This window comes from Pistacia vera, unplaced genomic scaffold (assembly GCF_008641045.1).
Source record: "Pistacia vera cultivar Batoury unplaced genomic scaffold, PisVer_v2 Contig723, whole genome shotgun sequence".
NCBI classification, from domain to species: Eukaryota; Viridiplantae; Streptophyta; class Magnoliopsida; order Sapindales; family Anacardiaceae; genus Pistacia; species Pistacia vera.
Genome location: NW_022196583.1, coordinates 465,593 through 483,497, shown reverse-complemented (window position 1 = coordinate 483,497; position 17,905 = coordinate 465,593). Strand labels below are relative to the sequence as shown.

General features: G+C 33.5%; 1 protein-coding gene and 1 pseudogene across 1 annotated transcript; both read right to left on the bottom strand.

Moving 5' to 3' along the window:
* Positions 1-3,024: 3,024 nt before the first annotated feature.
* LOC116114821 lies at positions 3,025-9,991 on the bottom strand (annotated as a pseudogene).
* A 1,844-nt stretch (positions 9,992-11,835) lies between these two features.
* Positions 11,836-16,948, bottom strand: LOC116114784 (probable sulfate transporter 3.5). The gene is made up of 12 exons (XM_031400921.1): positions 16,569-16,948; positions 16,016-16,223; positions 15,746-15,917; positions 15,263-15,328; positions 15,035-15,148; positions 14,388-14,504; positions 14,129-14,255; positions 13,019-13,305; positions 12,735-12,925; positions 12,567-12,649; positions 12,403-12,479; positions 11,836-12,313 (listed from the first exon to the last, which is right to left on the bottom strand). The coding sequence occupies exons 1-12, from the start codon at positions 16,876-16,878 to the stop codon at positions 12,134-12,136; spliced, it is 1,932 nt and encodes a 643-aa protein (XP_031256781.1). The 5' UTR covers positions 16,879-16,948; the 3' UTR covers positions 11,836-12,133.
* Positions 16,949-17,905: the final 957 nt, after the last annotated feature.

Below are 17,905 nucleotides of genomic sequence, written 5' to 3'. Positions count from 1 at the left end.
TGAGATTTTCATATTATCACTTAAACTTTCAATTTCTGGTGGCCGCCTGGCTAGATCTCTTCGAATTTGGATCAGAATGAGATTTGATTGTGAAGCTAGCTGTCTTAGGAACTTCTGTCAATGTTAGTTATGACACTTGACTGTGTTCTTCTGTGAATTAATGGTTAATTGGCGGATTTAGATTTAATATCAGATTTCAGTAACTATGGGTTACTTGTTAATTTGAATATGGGCAATAATTTCCCAAAAGTATCATATCATACACTCGATAACAACACATGTATATTGTATTTAATTGGAATGAAATGGTTTTGAGAGTTAGTTATTCTTTCCCCTGAATCGAACAATACTGTGTGGAATGTATATCAATTCATCAAACTTTCAAGAATAGCTATAATTAATATACATATGCACCACTAAAGACATTGATGAACAAGTTATTTGGCTTTTTTTGCAGTGGGGTGTTTAAAAAATATAACTTGCTTTTTGGGGTAGAATTTTTATTGGACGGCATGCCTCTTTTATTTAATTATTTATCACTTAATTTTTAATATATTTAACGAAACTAAAAAAAAAAAAAAAAAAAAAAAAAAAAAAAAAAAAAAAAACTACTTAGCATGCAGAAGAAGTTACTAAGATTGATAGTGAAAGAGATCATAATCTTGAAAAGAAAGCGTTTCGAGAATGGTTAAGACTGAGTATTGAACAAATCAGAAAAAGCCTACACCACTTGGGCGTTGATTAGGCGGTTGTCGTCTACCTTGTTTGGGTAGTGGGTCAGGGGTCAGGATGAGCTAAAATGAAAAGCAGCCACTTAACCCGACAAAACGTGATTTGATTCATCAGAAAATGAAAACAACTGAATGGAAAAAGATAGATTATAAAACAACGTCGTCGGTTAAATTGGATACCCACTTGCAGACAACTAGGAATCTTAGCGTAATGATGTTTGCTTCCTCAAAACATTCCAAAAATGCATTTATGTATAAATAATTCAAATTATTATATCTTATGATATGAATGCCACCATATAGCGTAAAGTTTTGTGCTACCAAAAAGCCTCCAAAATGGAGAAATCAAATTGGTATTAGTGCATGTAGCACCATATAAACCTTCCTCAGTTAATTAGCTTGTAACTAAGGGAGTTTTTCCTTGTTTCTGGCAGCGATATTGATAGTGTGCTCCTGTGTAGCACATCAAATTAAAACGGCAATAATCTATTCAAGTTTGAAACGCAAGTCTTAGTGATATATATCTTTAATCAAATTAAGGACTAGATTTTCAACATCATTTCAACACCCTCAATCATTGCTGGCTTGCATAACTCTGATCTCAAAGTCTATAAGAAAAGTAATTTGAGGTGCACATTACTCCACTAAATTATGCATTTTCAGGATATGTTAATTTTCCATCTAGAAACTCCATGACAGTAAACAGGATAAAGTAGTTTCAACCTGGCTATATGCTTCTAAACATACATATCAGTTCCTCTAATTGACCCGTCGTTTTGAGTTAATAATTCAACCACAAAGTTCATCTTGCTAAAACCTGTCAGAAAGGAAAGGGATAGTTAATATACTTGGTCACAATCGAGTAGGCCAGCTCCATACAGTGAACTGATAAAGGTATTTTTTTCGACAATGTACAAATAATTTTTAAAGATGCTAGTCATCATTATATATTCGAAATAAAAGAATTTGAAATACCTTTGTTTAGAAAAAGAAACGATTTCTATCTTTTTTTTTTTTTTTTTAATTACATATTATTTGTTAAAAAAATTGATCAAAAACTTTGTTGATTATCCTAAAAATAGCACAAGGCTTACCTGGATTCTAACTTAGCCATTTAAACAGTTAAATATGTACCGAAGTGATCATGAATAATTTACATTATACACATATATCCAGTACCGCCAAGTGTTTATTGGTATTCTATGGTTATTAAAATATATTTCAACGAAGAGTGTATAAAAACAATATAATTATTGATTATAACACTATATCATACCAGATCATCTTCAGCCTATGGTGGGTTGATCAGACCATTATTTAATGCAACATTTATCACAATTTTGGGAAGAAGCTTATGTTCAACGTAATATCATTACCATTTACTTTTCTTTTGGTGAATGGAGCTTTGTTTAATTATATATATTGCACATGTATCACAACATATTTGGTTTTAGGTATTAATTTATTGCTTTTGAAGTTTTAATTATATTATGTGAAAACCTTTTTATATTTTCACTTAACACGATAATTAGATCGATCATGATATTCATTAATCACAAGATGCTATAATTTATTTTCCTGTCTCCCTTAGAAATCAAAATACAAGATGATGTATGGTGTTATGCACTTATGCTCAATTCCCGGACGGTTAGATTTGTGCTGCGTGTCCCTCGGGTACATCAAAGCCCACTGATCGAGATCCTCCCACGTGTCACCCCATTTGTGCTTAACTTCCACCCCAAGGTGGTTATTGCCATAAGTATGGGTTAAACTACCATTAGCATGGTCCAGTCTGTCACATACACGGTTTATATTGAGTCAGATCCTAATTAAGGGGATTTTGTGTGCAAGAAACCCCGTAACACCCACCCTTAACCACTGTCAGATGAGATGTGTATAAAAGGAGTCTGCAACCCCCATTCTGGAGGATGATTTCAGTAGTAGTAAAGTTTAGGAGATAAGCACTTTGATCATTTTAGAGAGAGTTAGAGAGGGTTGGCCGCACATGTGATCAAAACTTTCTAACATTATTTTATTTATTGCAAAACAAAATATGACCCAGGATGGAAAGTTTTGGTGCAGATCACAACGAGTTTGCACCAAAAATTATGCTATTTGGGCCTAACTAGTACATAACACCAAACTTACTTATTGAAGTCCTAGAGTTAATTAATACAACTCCAGTATTTTATACCTTTACAATATCCATAAATTGGACCTCTAATTCCAGGGCTATGGACAACACCTGGCCTGATCCATTTATTCACCACTATCACTACCACAACACTAACCCTTAACTAGCAGCAGATTCCGTAATGGGTCCGGTTTCTGATCTCTTTGAAGTGAACCGACATGCCTCAACTGCATCTTCAATAGACAAGAAAAAACGTTCTTTCCCATGATGTCTGTGAACTTTGACAATATCATTTTTTCCATTACTTCAATCCTTGGATTTATTAGCGAAATCTGTTAAAAAAAAAAAATTTTACTAAATTTTCCATGTTCGATATAAGGAATTAATTAAGGGCTTTTGGAGGAATACCTTAATACGCTTTGCTTCAAGAATTCTGTTTATTTCAGAGAGGGATAAATGCCTGTCATGTCTATGGACAAACTCCTGCAGATTAACAACAATCCATCTCATTGGATTCATTTGATGAATGAATCTTAATCTTTTGACATGGAAGGAATAAATCCTACCTGACAAATCAGCAACACATGCTCATGGTATTCGATCCTGAATCAGACAGTTTCTCTTCGTCCCGAATCCATCTCAAATCCTGCAAAAATTAACCAGAACAATTCAATTTGCTCTGTACATTAATTTATCTTTCCACCAAAACACCCCACACACCCAATTACCTCTCTCTTAAGTAATTGCAGTTTGCAAAGTAATAGGGGAACCCAATTGTAGAACTAGGATCCCTGAAATCGGATTGAACCGATACTGCTCATTGTCTCTGTATAGTTCCGAGTGTGAATTTTTCCAAGCTTGCAAGTAGCTGGCCTAGCCACATATAAAAGTGCCCGGAGAAAGCTAGCCCACCTGAATGAAAGAATTTATGTTTGAAATAACTTATATGGAATCGGTGATCCTATTGACGAGTTTTATTGAAGTTTCTGAAGAAATCCTTACGGATAGCATGAGGCCAACATCCATGATATAAGGTGACACCAAAGAAGCAAACCATGCAAATGCAGAATCTAGCTTGTCAACTTTAAAAAGGTGAATAGCCTCATCATAGTCATAAGTCCAACATTGCGGACATGATATGGCGGAAGAGCAACAAGAGGAGTATAACTAGACAGGACACGAACAGGAGTACAACATCATGAATATTGCCATTACAATGTTTGACATTGCAGTCTTACAGCCCAATTGAAATTCACAGCCGTCTTCGAAATGGTCCTGAAATTATGCACACACCATGTTATTCTCAATAATAACTACAATCCACGGTGTTTGTTTCTATTTTGCCCTACCTATTCCTATCATTTCCAAAATACATTTGTTTTTTTTTTCTGAAAATATATATATTTTATTCAATTTTTTACCTTAAGTTTTTAATTTAATAAACACCCCAAAAAAAGTTTAAAATTACAAAAAACCACCACCCACATTTGCATTTCCAACCACAAACTGTGGAAGCTGGTTGGAATTTGGTATATGCCCACTACCAGCTGATTTGGCCGTGTGTGCCGATATAGCCTATTCAACCAGATCCATCGTGGATTTGGCCGAAAATGCTAGATTTACGACCAAAATCGACCGTGATGACTAGATCTTGTCCTACTAGTCATACGACGACTAGATCTGACCTTTTTGGGCAATCCACGTGGATCTGGTAGAAAGCCATCTCGGCAGCACGACCGATCAGATCCTGGTCTATGTTGATACAGTGCTACTCAACCACCTCCGACGGTGATTGGCTGTCGGTATTTAGGGTGAGTGGGGGTGTTTTTTTAATTTTTAATTTTTTATTACAGGGTGTTTAGAAATTAACAAATTAGGAGAGTTTTTGTTAATTTTTAATCATACCTTGTATTTACCTACTTACTCTTATTTTCAAAATACTTCAATATTAAACACATGCACCTATATAAAAAAGAAATAAATTAATTTGTATATACCAGTCGTCAAGTAGCATGAAGTGAACGACCAATAATGTTCAGAGAACCGAAAGCTACCCATCTCTATTCCCATCAATTTGCTCATTTTTCAAATGGCAAGCTTCTTCCTATTGCTATTCCTTCCTGATTGCATTATTTTGAATATGTTAATAAATTCTACAACTTAATTAACGAAAATAGAAAGAGTTATACTTGAAAAAGTAAAAGATATTTTCATACGTTTATTTATAAATCAAGGAAAGTTTTCTTACCGCCAGGCCACAACCCGTAATGATCCCACTTTCAAAGTAAAGGGCAGATACCAGGGTCAAAGTTTAACAAGTGAAGGGAAGAAGGTATCACCCTCTTTTCAGATTACCCACCTGACACAGGGACAAGCACATATATAAATATTTTATTGACATTCTTTTCAGTTTTATTTATATAATTTTAGAAGTTCATAGTCATTGTTTTTTTCTGGAATTGTCTTGATGTAGGCAACTAAGCTAAACAGTTTTCTTTTATAATTAGCTATAATTAAATCGTTGATAAAAATTTAAGGTATTTTAATAACTTTTAATTTATTATTAAGGGAACTACATTATAGTCCTTTCCTTCTCTTTCTTGCTTCACTTTACTTATCCTTTTCATATATCCGAGAGGACTTTTTCCTTATCTTATGAGAAAATTATTTATAGGATGATGTGATACATATGTTATTTTGTCATAATCAATATGGTTGACACATAAGTCATATAAGTTTATTTAAAAATTTAAGTGTTTTTTAGTTAAAATCCCACTCAAAAGTAAAAGTTTCAAAGTAAAGAAATTACTGCACAGTATCCCGCAGGAGCTAAAAAGATGCACTTACAATTTGGATTCCAAAACCTCGGCCTTTGCCAAATAGCGAAAAGACAGCCAACTATGACAGTGATATAGGACGATTGCTGATACCCAAATAGTTTTGTTTCTTTGCCTCTGTAATAATTTTACAATTGGAAAAAAATTAGTAAGTTTGAAATTTCCTTAACCTATGTTAGAATGATGAATGATAGCACAGCAAGCGGCAATCGGGAAATTACCAGACCTGTGAATTGAAGAAGCTAGGAAGATTATACCTACAACCGCACTCCCACTTCCACTGTAATATGCAACAAACTAACTCATCATTTTCATTACTTTAGCTTTCCACTCTACTTAATTGCATATACTTAATACTTAAATTAATATTCAAAAGAGAATGACATTGTTTGAATGAGATAAATGCATATAATATTCAAAAGAGAATGACCTGTGTTGAAGTTAGATAGGATGCATATGAATTATAAGAATTCATATTAGCTAATACATGCATGTATAGACAAAAGCGATAAGAAATAAAGATATGAATTTTGACGTTAAATTTTCAGTTTTCATTGTCTGATATAATCAAATATTTCATCCTTGAAAGAAAAGTGAAAAATGTGTATATTTTTTACTTTATTTTGATCCACGCACTCTTTCTATTTTTGAAGACTGCATGCAAGACGCTAATCACATCGGTCTTATGAGTAAAAGTTTTCATCCAAGAGGCCTTTCAATTGCTGCAAGCAGATATTATAGCGGTGCCTCCCATGAAACCAGTGATGGTGTGTGATAGAAATCTACATGACTCCCAAGCCTGCATAGATTAGTCGGTCATTATGATTTTGATATTTACGATAAGTAAAGATACAGATATGTAGTAGCTAGATTAATTCATACTAATTACCTTAAACCTAGCTCTCTCAAAAATGCCCGTGAAGAAGGTTGCTGTGAACCAGTGAAGGTACAGGTAGGATCTTCTTAGCTGTTACCTTTCGTTCAATTGTTTCAGATATAGCAGCAGACTGCTGCTACTGTCCCCTATGCAAGGTGCTTTGAGCTCCCGAAAATGGCATATAAGGGCGACAAAGCTCGAATCTGCAACAACCAGCCCATCTATGATTATGCCTCTCACCGAAGGTAAATTACTTAATATAAATCTAAGTAATACTATTTATACTCTGATACATTAATCTATGCATTATAACCATACACACAAATTTAAAGTCTCAATCGTTCATCCTTTATTTTGGTTTGGAATTTCTAAACCTGTCATCATCTACCTTTATATTCTGAAATTGCACCAAATCTACTACATATTTGGTGCATCATTATCTCGTAAATCTCACCCATTATATCGATCTTATGATTAACTAGCAGCAGGCGTGAAAAAGAAGAAAAAGAAATTGAGAAGAAGCTTACAGAGGCCGATGATCGGAGGAAGGTCGGCGAGTTTCGCTAAGCTGATCCCTTGAGGGATGGCAAGGCTGGTAATGGTATGCCGGCGAGGACATCATACCTGACACTTTTTGAAATATATGTAGATATCCATTCGAGATTGGAGAAGTACTGTAGAGCTTTCCTGGCTCTGAGACTTGGTTTTTCATTTTTAAACTGTGCGAATGGATCATCTGGGAAGAGGGTTTCTTTGCATTTAGATTTAAACGTGTCACAACTTTCTAGGGTCACCGAAATTCACCTTGTGGGTTGAACTCGTCCACGCATTAATTAAATATGACTGGAGATAGGGAATATCATTCTTGGGAGCTCCCTAAAGATTCAAGAGCGGCAACCCTTTTTAGTGAATCAACTTAATGGATTGACGTAGAATAAAAAAAAAATATTTAATATTGGATTAGAGGAATTTAGGTGTCACGTTTGCAATTTATATCTTATAATATGCCACTGTATTTTTAATATTACACAAAGCCTCTTAACCACACACCCCATATGTTGATATACACAGTTTGGAAGATTTACAATACCAGAATAAACTTAATTACCCCTGTTCGTATAATAATGTTACTTATGGTTTCCATATTTGCCAAGATTAGGAGAAAGCAAATCTATTGTGCTCTTTAAGCCAAAAAAGGGTTAATTTCAACTAAATCATAATATGTATGATACTGGCTTACAGTAATAGAAATTCTCATTTGGTTTTACGATACTTTAACATTATGGGGCCATTATTTTTCATTTAACAAACTAAGATTCTAAATAAAACCTATCCCATACCTACGGATAACCTTAGTCTATCCATAATCCATTTAATAGAGGATTGATTGCATGTCGCCAATATACTCTTTTTAAACTTTTTGTGTTGAATATGGATATGAAATGAATATTTGAATTATTTCATTCTATTGTATTTTGATATTATTATATTTCCTTTATTACAAAGATTGCATCATTATTGTAATATTTTATATCTTTATATAGTTATCACACTTTTATATAAATAGTGTATATATTTACATACAATTTACACAACTCAATAAATTAAATTGAATTCTTCCAAACATCTATCGGGCATATTGACCCTTTCAGTTTCTCTTGCTCTCTTAAATATCTCTTAACATACTTTGATTTTCTTAATTATCTTTTTGTCTTCTCAATTCTGACATGTATCATAATTTCTCTCTCAATTTTAACAGTAACAACTAGATATATAAGTTAACATATTTATCAAGAGTTGATAAGACATATATATTAATAGTGGTCATATTCCAATTATACCATCTATAGATGATATTATTCTGAATCTCAAGTCTTTTGCCTATATGATATATATTGCTTCTCTGGTATCGAAGATATCAATCATTTTAATATACAAAATGATACATATCTCTCGACAATACACATGGAATACATGGTTATTCTCTTGGAATCCGGTATACTGATATTTATATTTTGTTCAAATTTACAATTTTCGATAGCGACAGGCACCGTTGCATGGCTACATTCATGGCATTGAGCTTGTGCTTTAATTCTAAATTAGAGTCATTTCAATTATCACTTAAACTTTCAATTTCGGTGGTGGCCGCCTGGCTAATTCCTTCGAATTTGGATCAGAATGAGATTTGATTGTTGAAGCTAGCGTGTACTTAGACTTCTGTCAATGTTAGATTATGACACTTGACTGTGTTCTCTGTGAATTAATGGTGTTAATGGGCGATTTAGATTTAATATCAATTTCAGATAACTATGGGTTACTTGTTAATTTGAATATGGGCAATAATTTCCCAAAAGTATCATATCATACACTCGATACACACATGTATATTTATTTAATGAATGAATGGTTTGAGAGTTAGTTATTCTTTCCCCTGATCGAACAATAACAATGTGTGGAATGTATATCAATATCATCAAACTTTCAGAATAGCTTTAATTAAATATACATATGCACCACTAAAATGACATTGATGAACAAGTTATTTGGCTTTTATTTGCAGTGGGGTGGTTTAAAAAATATACTTGCTTTTTGGGGTAGTAAATTTATTGGACGGCATGCGCTCTTTTATTTAATTATTTATCAACTTAATTTTTTAAATATATTTAACGAAAACTTAAAAAAAAAAAAAAAAAAAAAAAAAAAAAAAAAAAAAAACTAATTAGCATGCAGAAGAAGTTACTGAATTATAGGAAGAGTAAGATAAATGACACTTTGAAACAAAGTTTCAAACTTCTTATTTTATTTTTAGATAGTTAAGATAAAAGTTGAAGAAATAAAAATTAAAAAGAATATATTTGGACAATGGGTATTATATATCTCTTAATATTAAAAGAGGATATATATGGATGAGTAAAACGATATTATAATGATTGTGTACTTTTCTATTCAATAAAATCAAGTATATTTTATACATTAATACAAGTCAAACTTTGATACTTGTTTGGTAGAGTAAATAGTGATTTTATTATATTTATGAGGAATTAGAGTTTGTTAGACAAATAATGAGAAGAGATAAGAGGGCAGTGTGGTCCGTGGTCCCTAAATACAACTGTGCCATTACGACTTGGTATTGAAGATAAGATGCTTTTCTGTTTCTGTTTTCATGTGATTCCTCCAATTGGGCTTTTTTACTTTCCATACCCACATTCCACAACTATTCTCTTTCCCTTGGGCACGTGAGAACAAAAGACTTGATTTTACTGAACCTACCTCTAACCGAAGTTGGATTCGCCATAAACGCGTATTTAGGCGAACCTTGTAGTAACCAACCAACCACTCCATGACACAACATTGAAAAATGCCAACTCACTTCTTCCCCAACTGCCTCTGCACTTGAATCTTGTGACTCCATTTTCATATTTTTTTAATCATCTTCCTCTAAATTATGCTTCAGAATCTCAAATGATTGGCCATGATTGCTATATTATTTAACCAAATACAAGCATCTAACCATTTAAAATAAACACAAAACCTAAATATACCGAACCTGGAGATGGGTTGTGGACTTTGTCATCTCTAACAACAACAAAATAAGACAATGCCGCTGCCTTAAACATCAAGAAACTTCAGCAAATTATTTATATGTTTTCAATGTCCTTTCATTCATGCATCAGGGGCTGGGAGCAACAAAAAAGAACTTAAAACAGGTCATCCTGCAAAAGGAGGTGAAAAATTCCGTGAAAGTTCAAAGCCTAATATTAAAAAGCAAAATGCAAAGCATATAGGTCCCAGCTGTGAGACAGGTAAAGATATAGGTCAAGGTTTTCATGAAGGAGAAATGAGCTGTTGAAACGATGGAACCCACTTACTAAATTCTGGACCAACCCAACAATTATGGGCCATTCATTAGACTTAACTCTATGCAAATTTCAAGTACATAAATTATCAGAGCCAGATCTTTTTCATGTGGGGTTAATGACTTTACAATACAAGGCTCTTCTTCTTCTTCAAATGGAATCACCATAAAATATCAATCCATACCAACCAAGATAAAAATACAGGATTCGATCGTTGTATGATTAAGCAAGCACGGCAGTGGTGACCCCAGATGAAGATTTAAACTATATGAACCACCAACAGCCACCTTTCAATTCCTTTATTCTGTTGTCAAAATTTTTTTTTAATGTTAACTCTCAAGAAGGTTTAAATAAAGGGGTAACAATTAAGTGTAAATTAACCCCATAAAATTTCCATGAAAAATATCATCATATGATCGCATAGATTCTACTGAAAAAATGAAAAATAATTCTAGTGTATGACAGCCAGAACAAGCTGTATCGATGTGGCCCAAGAAGGCTAAAAAAAGAAAAGGAAAAGAGAATAATATTCCATCCTGTAAACATCATTTTGAAGTTTTGAACTTGGGCCTCCCTCTAAAACAAAAATAGCAAATGTTATTCGGAATCAGCAAGAATGAATCAAAAAAGGAAAAAAAAAAAAAAAAAAAAAATTAAAGCAGAAAAGCAAGTCCAAGTTTCAAACTCAAAAGAAGAGTTGTCAAAATTAAAGGAGAAAAAGCTGTAAACAAAAGGGATTGTGACAAAAATGGTCACAACCAAATATATGTTTGTGAGTTCCAAGATGAGTAGGGACAATATGATTATGAACTGAGAAAATGCAGGATAGGCATAATGTGGTTAGCTGAGAAATTTGATAAATCTTTACACTTAAATATGACTTTGATTTTTCAAGAATCAATGTTGTATTGTTTCTTCTGGTTGCTTTGTATTTGACTTGAACATTTTTATCCTCTGTGTTAGCTATTCAAAAACCAGTATTTATCGTGAATCTTGATCTTGATGATAAATTTTGATTGTACAAAAAAAGAAAGGCAAATTGGGAGATTGATTATTGATTACGAATTCAATACACTCTGACAAACTTAATAGTAAAAGTTGAAAGCAGTCAATTTTTGTTCTCCCTCAACAACTTCAAAATTATTGAATCACAATAATAAGTCAAATAGTATTTAAGTTGATATAACCTGAAAAGAGTAATCTTTGTCAGATAACTCTTAAATTACTTCATCAATGACTCACCTGCCACTCTTTAACTAAAGGTGATATTGCACGGCCTCAAGTCAGTAGACTATAAGCAATATCCTTTAAATATAGTTGGGGAACAAATGGATTTCTTCAATGTTTTCCTCTACCTCGCAACATAATACAAGTGATGAAAGATGTTGTAGCCAGCATGTGATCAAAACTTTCTAACAGTATTTTATTTATTGCAAAACAAAATAGTGACCCAGGATGGAAGAGTTTTGGTGCAGATCACAAACGAGTTTGCACCAAAAACTATGCTATTTGGGCCTAACTAGGTACATAAACACCAAACTTACTTGCTGAAGTCCTAGACGTTGAAATTATATGCAACTCCAGTATTTTATTACTCTTTACAATATCCTAATAAATTGGACCTCTAATTCCAGGGCTATGGGCAACACCTGGCCTGATCCATTTATTCACCACTATCACTACCACAACACTAACCCTTAACTAGCAGCAGATATATCCGGTAATGGGTCCGGTTTCTGATCTCTTTGAAGTGAAAACCGACATGCCTCAACTGCATCTTCAATAGACAAGAAAAAACGTTCTTTCCCAATGATGTCTGTGAACTTTGACAATATCATTTTTTCCATTACATCAATCCTTGGATTTATTAGCGAAATCTGTTAAAAAAAAAAAAAAATTATTACTAAATTTTCCCAAGTGTTCGATATAAGGATGGATATTAATTAAGGGCTTTTGAGAGGAATACCTTTATACGCTTTGCTTCAAGAATTCTGTTTATTTCAGAGAGGGATGAAATGCCTGTCATGTCTATGGACGAAACTCCTGCAGAATTAACAACAATCCATCTCATTGGATTCATTTTGATGAATGAATCTTAATCTTTTGACAGTGGAAGGAATCAAATCCTACCTGACAAATCTAGCAACACATGCTCAATGGTATTCGATCCTGAATCAGACAGTTTCTCTTCGTCCCGAATCCATCTCAAAATCCTGCAAAAATTAACCAGAACAATTCAGATTTTGCTCTGTACATTAATTTATCTTTCCACCAAAACACACCCACACACCCAATTACCTCTCTCTTAAGTAATTGCAGTTTGCAAAGTAAATAGGGGAACCCAATTGTAGAACTAGGATCCCTGAAATCAGGATTGAACCAGGATACTGCTCAGTGTCTCTGTATAGTTCCGAGTCTGGAATTTTTCCAAGCTTGCAAGTAGCTGGCCTAGCCACATATAAAAGTGCCCTGAGAAGAGCTAGCCCGACCTGGAATGGTAGGAAATTTATGTTTGAATATACTTATATGGAATCGGTGATCCTATTGACGAGTTTTATTGAAGTTTCTGAAGAAATCCTTACGGATAGCATGAGGCCAACATCCATGGATATAAAGGTGACACCAAAGAAGCAAACCATGCAAATGCAGAAATCTAGCTTGTCAACTTTAAAAAGGTGAATAGCCTCATCATAGTCAATAAGTCCAAGCATTGCGGACATGATAATGGCGGAAAGAGCAACAAGAGGAGTATAACTAAAGACAGGAGCCAAGAACAGGAGTACAAGCATCATGAATATTGCCATTACAATGTTTGACATTGCAGTCTTACAGCCCGAATTGAAATTCACAGCCGTCTTCGAAAATGGTCCTGAAAATTATGCACACACCATGTTATTACTCAGATAATTATCTACAATCCACGGGTGCGTTTGTTTCCCTATTTTTGTCCTACCATATTCCTATCATTTCCAAAATATACATTTGTTTTCCAATTCTGAAAATATTATTATATTTTATTCAATTATTTGTAAATTTCTTAAGTTTATTAATTTAATTAAACACCCCCAAAAAAAGTTTAAAAATTAACAAAAACACCCCCACCCACCCACATTTGCTAGATTCCAACCATAACCACTAGAAGTTAGCCGAAATCTAGTATAATGGCGAACTACCAGCTGAATTTGGTCGGTAGTGCGCCGATATAGCCTATTCGACCAGATCCACCGTGGATTTGGCCGGAAAAGGCCAAATCTACGGCCAAAGATCTGACCGTTGATGATCAGATCTTTAGCCCTAGCTAGTCGTCAATGACGGCCATATCTTTGGCTATCGTTGACGACCAAATGCGGTCAGATCTAGCCATCAATGGCTAGATCCACGGTGGATCTCACTAGAAAATGACATTTCGACGCACGACTGACTAGATCCTGCTGGTCGAATGCCGATATGACAACTCTGGCAATCCTCCAGCGGGGTGGTTAGCTGCTGGTATTTAATGAGTAGGTGGGGGTATTTTTGTAATTTTTAATATTTTTATTACAGGGATGTTTAGAAATTAACAAATTTAGGAGAGTATTTTTGTTAATTTTCAAATCCTATCTCGTTATTACTGTCTAACTCTTATTTTTTCAAAAATACTAAAACATACGCACCCTATAAATAAAAAGGAAATAAATTAATTTTGTATATACCAGTCGTCAAGTAGCATGAAGTGAACGAACCAATAATGTTCATGAGACCGAAAGCTACCATCTCCTTATTCCCATCAATTTGCTCATTTTTCATAATGGCAAAGCTTCTTCCTATTGCTATTCCTTCCTGATTGCATTATTTTGAATATGTTCATAAAATTCTACAACTTAATTAACGAAAATAGAGAAGAGAGTTTACTTGAAAAAGTAAAAGATATTTTCATACGTTTATGTATAAATGCGAGGAAAGTTTTCTTACCGCCAAGGCCACAAACCCTGTAATGATCCCAGCTTTCAAAGTAAAGGGCAGATACTCAGGGTCAAAGTTTAACAAGTGAAGGGAAGAAGGATTCAACCCTCTTTTCAGATTACCCACCTGACACAGGGGACAAGCACTTACATTAATTCATTACATACTGTAAATAATTTTATTGACAATTCTTTTCAGTTTTATTTATATAATTTTAGAAGTTCATAGTCATTGTTTTTTTCTGGGAATTGTCTTGATGTAGGCAACCTAAGCTAAACAGTTCTATTTTAATTATTAAGCTATAATTAAATCGTTGATAAAAATTTAATGTATTTTAATAACTTTTAAATTTATTATTAAGGGAACTACATTATAGTTCTTTCCTTTCTCTTTCTTGCTTCACTTTAACTTATCCTTTTCATATATCCAGAGAGGACTTTTTCCTTATCTTATGAGAAAATTATATTATAGGATGATGTGATACATATGTTATTTTGTCATAATCAATATGGAGTTGACACATAAAAAGTCATATAAGTTTATTTTAAAAATTTAAGTGGGGGTTTTTAGTTAAAATCCCACTCAAAAGTAATAAAGTTTCAAAGTAAAAGAAATTACTGCACAGTATCCCGCAGGAGCTAAAAAGATGCACTTACAATTTGGATTCCAAAACTCTCGGCCTTTGCCAAATAAGCGAAAAGACAGCCAACTATGACAGTGATAATAGGAGCGATTGCTGATACCCAAAATAGTTTTGGATTTCTTTGCCTCTGTAATTAATTTTACAATTGGAAAAAAATTAGATAAGTTTGAAATTTACTTAAACCATATAGTTAGAGAATGATGAATGATAGGCGAGTCAAGCGGCAATCAAGGGAAATTACCAGGAACCTTGTGAATTGGAGGAAAGCTAGGAAGATTATACCTACAACAGCGCACTCCCACTTCCACTGTAATATTGCAACAAACTAACTCATCATTTTCATTACTTTAGCTTTCCACTCACTTAATTGCGTATACTTTATATATATGGAGTAGATGACAAGTTGCCAATATTTGCCATGAGAAAATGATTTTATATATATAATATTCAAAAGAGAATGACATGTGTTGAAGTGAGATAAGATGCATATAATATTCAAAAGAGAATGACCTGTGTTGAAGTGAGATAGGATGCATATGAATTAATAAGAGATTCATATTAGCTAATACATGCAATGTATAGACAAAAAGCAGATTTAAGAAATAAAAGATCATGAAATTTTGACGTTAAATTTTCATTGTCTGATATAATCAAAATATTTCATCCTTGAAAAGAAAAGTGAAAAATGTGTATATTTTTTTACTTTAATTTTGATCCAACGCACCTCCTTTCTATATTTGAAGACTGCATGCAAGACGCTAATCACATCGGTCTTATGAGTAAAAGTTTTCATGCCAAGGAGGCCTTTCAATTGCTGCAAGCAGATAATTATAGCAGTGCCTCCCATGAAACCAGTGATGGTGGAATGTGATAAGAAATCTACTATGATCCCAAGCCTGCATAGATTAGTCGGTCATTATGATTTTGATTAATTTACTGATGAAGTAAAGATACAGATATGTAGTAGCTAGATTAATTCAATTAACTTAATTACCTTAGGAAACCTAAAGCTGTCTGCAAAATGCCCGTGAAGAAGGTTGCTGTGAAAACCAAGTGAAGGTACAAGGTAGGATCATCTTTAGCTGTTACCTTTCGTTCAATTGTTTCAGATATAAGCAGCGAGCATGCTGCTACCGTTCCCACTGCAAGGTGCTTTGAGCTCCCGAAAATGGCATATATAAGGGGCGGAACAAAGCTCGAATCTGCAACAGCCAGCCCATCTATGATTATGCCTCTCCACCGAAGGTAGAATTACTTATATAAATCTTTAAGTAATACATTTTATTCTACTCTGATACATTAATCTATGCATTAGTAAACCATACACACAAATTTAAAGTCTCAATACGTTCATCCTTTATTATTTGGTTTGGAATTTCTAAACCTGTCATCATCTACCTTTATATTCTGAAATTGCACCCGAATCTCACTACATATTTGGTGCAAGTCATTATCTCGGTAAATCTCACCCATTAATATCGATCTTATGATTAACTAGCCAGCAAGGCGATGAAAAAAGAAGAAAAAGAAATTGAGAAGAAGCTTACAGAGGCCGATGATCGGAGGAAGGTCGGCGAGTTTCGCGTAGCTGATCCCTTGAGGGATGGCAAGGCTGGTAATGGTAATGCCGGCGAGGACATCATACCTGAACATTTTGAAATCATATGTAGATATCCATTCGAAGATTGGAATGAAGTACTGTAGAGCTTTCCTGGCTCTGAGACTTGGTTTTTCATTTTTAAACTGTGCGAATGGATCATCTGGGAAGAGGGTTTCTTTGCATTTAGATTTAAACGTAGTCACAAACTTTCTAGGGTCACCGAAATTCACCTTGTGGGTTGAACTCGTCACTGCCATTAATTAAATATGACTGGGAGTAGGGAATATCATTCAATTGGGAGGCTCCCTAAAGAATTTCAAAGAGCGGCAACCCTTTTTATAGTGAATCAACTTAATGGAAGTTGACGTAGAAATAAAAAAAAAAAAAATATTTAATATTGGATTAGAGGAATTTTAGGTGTCACGTTTGCAATTTATATCTTATAAATATGCCACTGTAATTTTTAATATTACACTAAAGCCTCTTAAACCACACCCCCATATGTTGAGAATCATACACAGTTTGTGGAAGATTTACAATACCAGAATAAACTTAATTACCCCCTGTTCGTATAATAATGTTACTTATGGTTTCCATATTTGCCAAGATTAGGAGAAAAGCAAATCTATTGTGCTCTTTAAAGCCAAAAAAGGGTTAATTTCAACTAGATCATAATATGTATGATACTGGCTTACAGTAATAGAAATTCTCATTTGGTTTTACGATACTTTAACATTATGGGGCCATTAGTTATCATTTTAAACAAACTAAGATTCTAAATATACAATATAACCTATCCCATAACTACGGATAACCTTAGTCTATCCATAATCCATTTAACTAGAGGATTGATTGCATGTCAGCCAATAATACTCCTTTTATAAACTTTTTGTGTTGATATACGAATATGAAATGAAAATATGTGATTATTTTCATTCCTATTGTATTTTGGATATTATTATATTTCCTTTATTACAAAGATTGCATCATTATTGTAATATTTTATATCTTTATATAGTTATCACACTTTTGTATAAATAGATTGTATATTTACATACAATTTACAACAACTCAATACAATTTAATTGAATTCCTCTCAAACATCTATCGGGCATATTCGACCCTTTCAGTTATCTCTCTTGCTCTCTTAAAGATATCTCTTAAACATATTTTGACTTTCTTCAATTACTTATTTTGTCCTCTCAATTCTGACATGATATTAGAGCTTCTCTCTCAATTTTAACAGTCACAACTAGATATATAAGTTAACATATTTATCAAGAC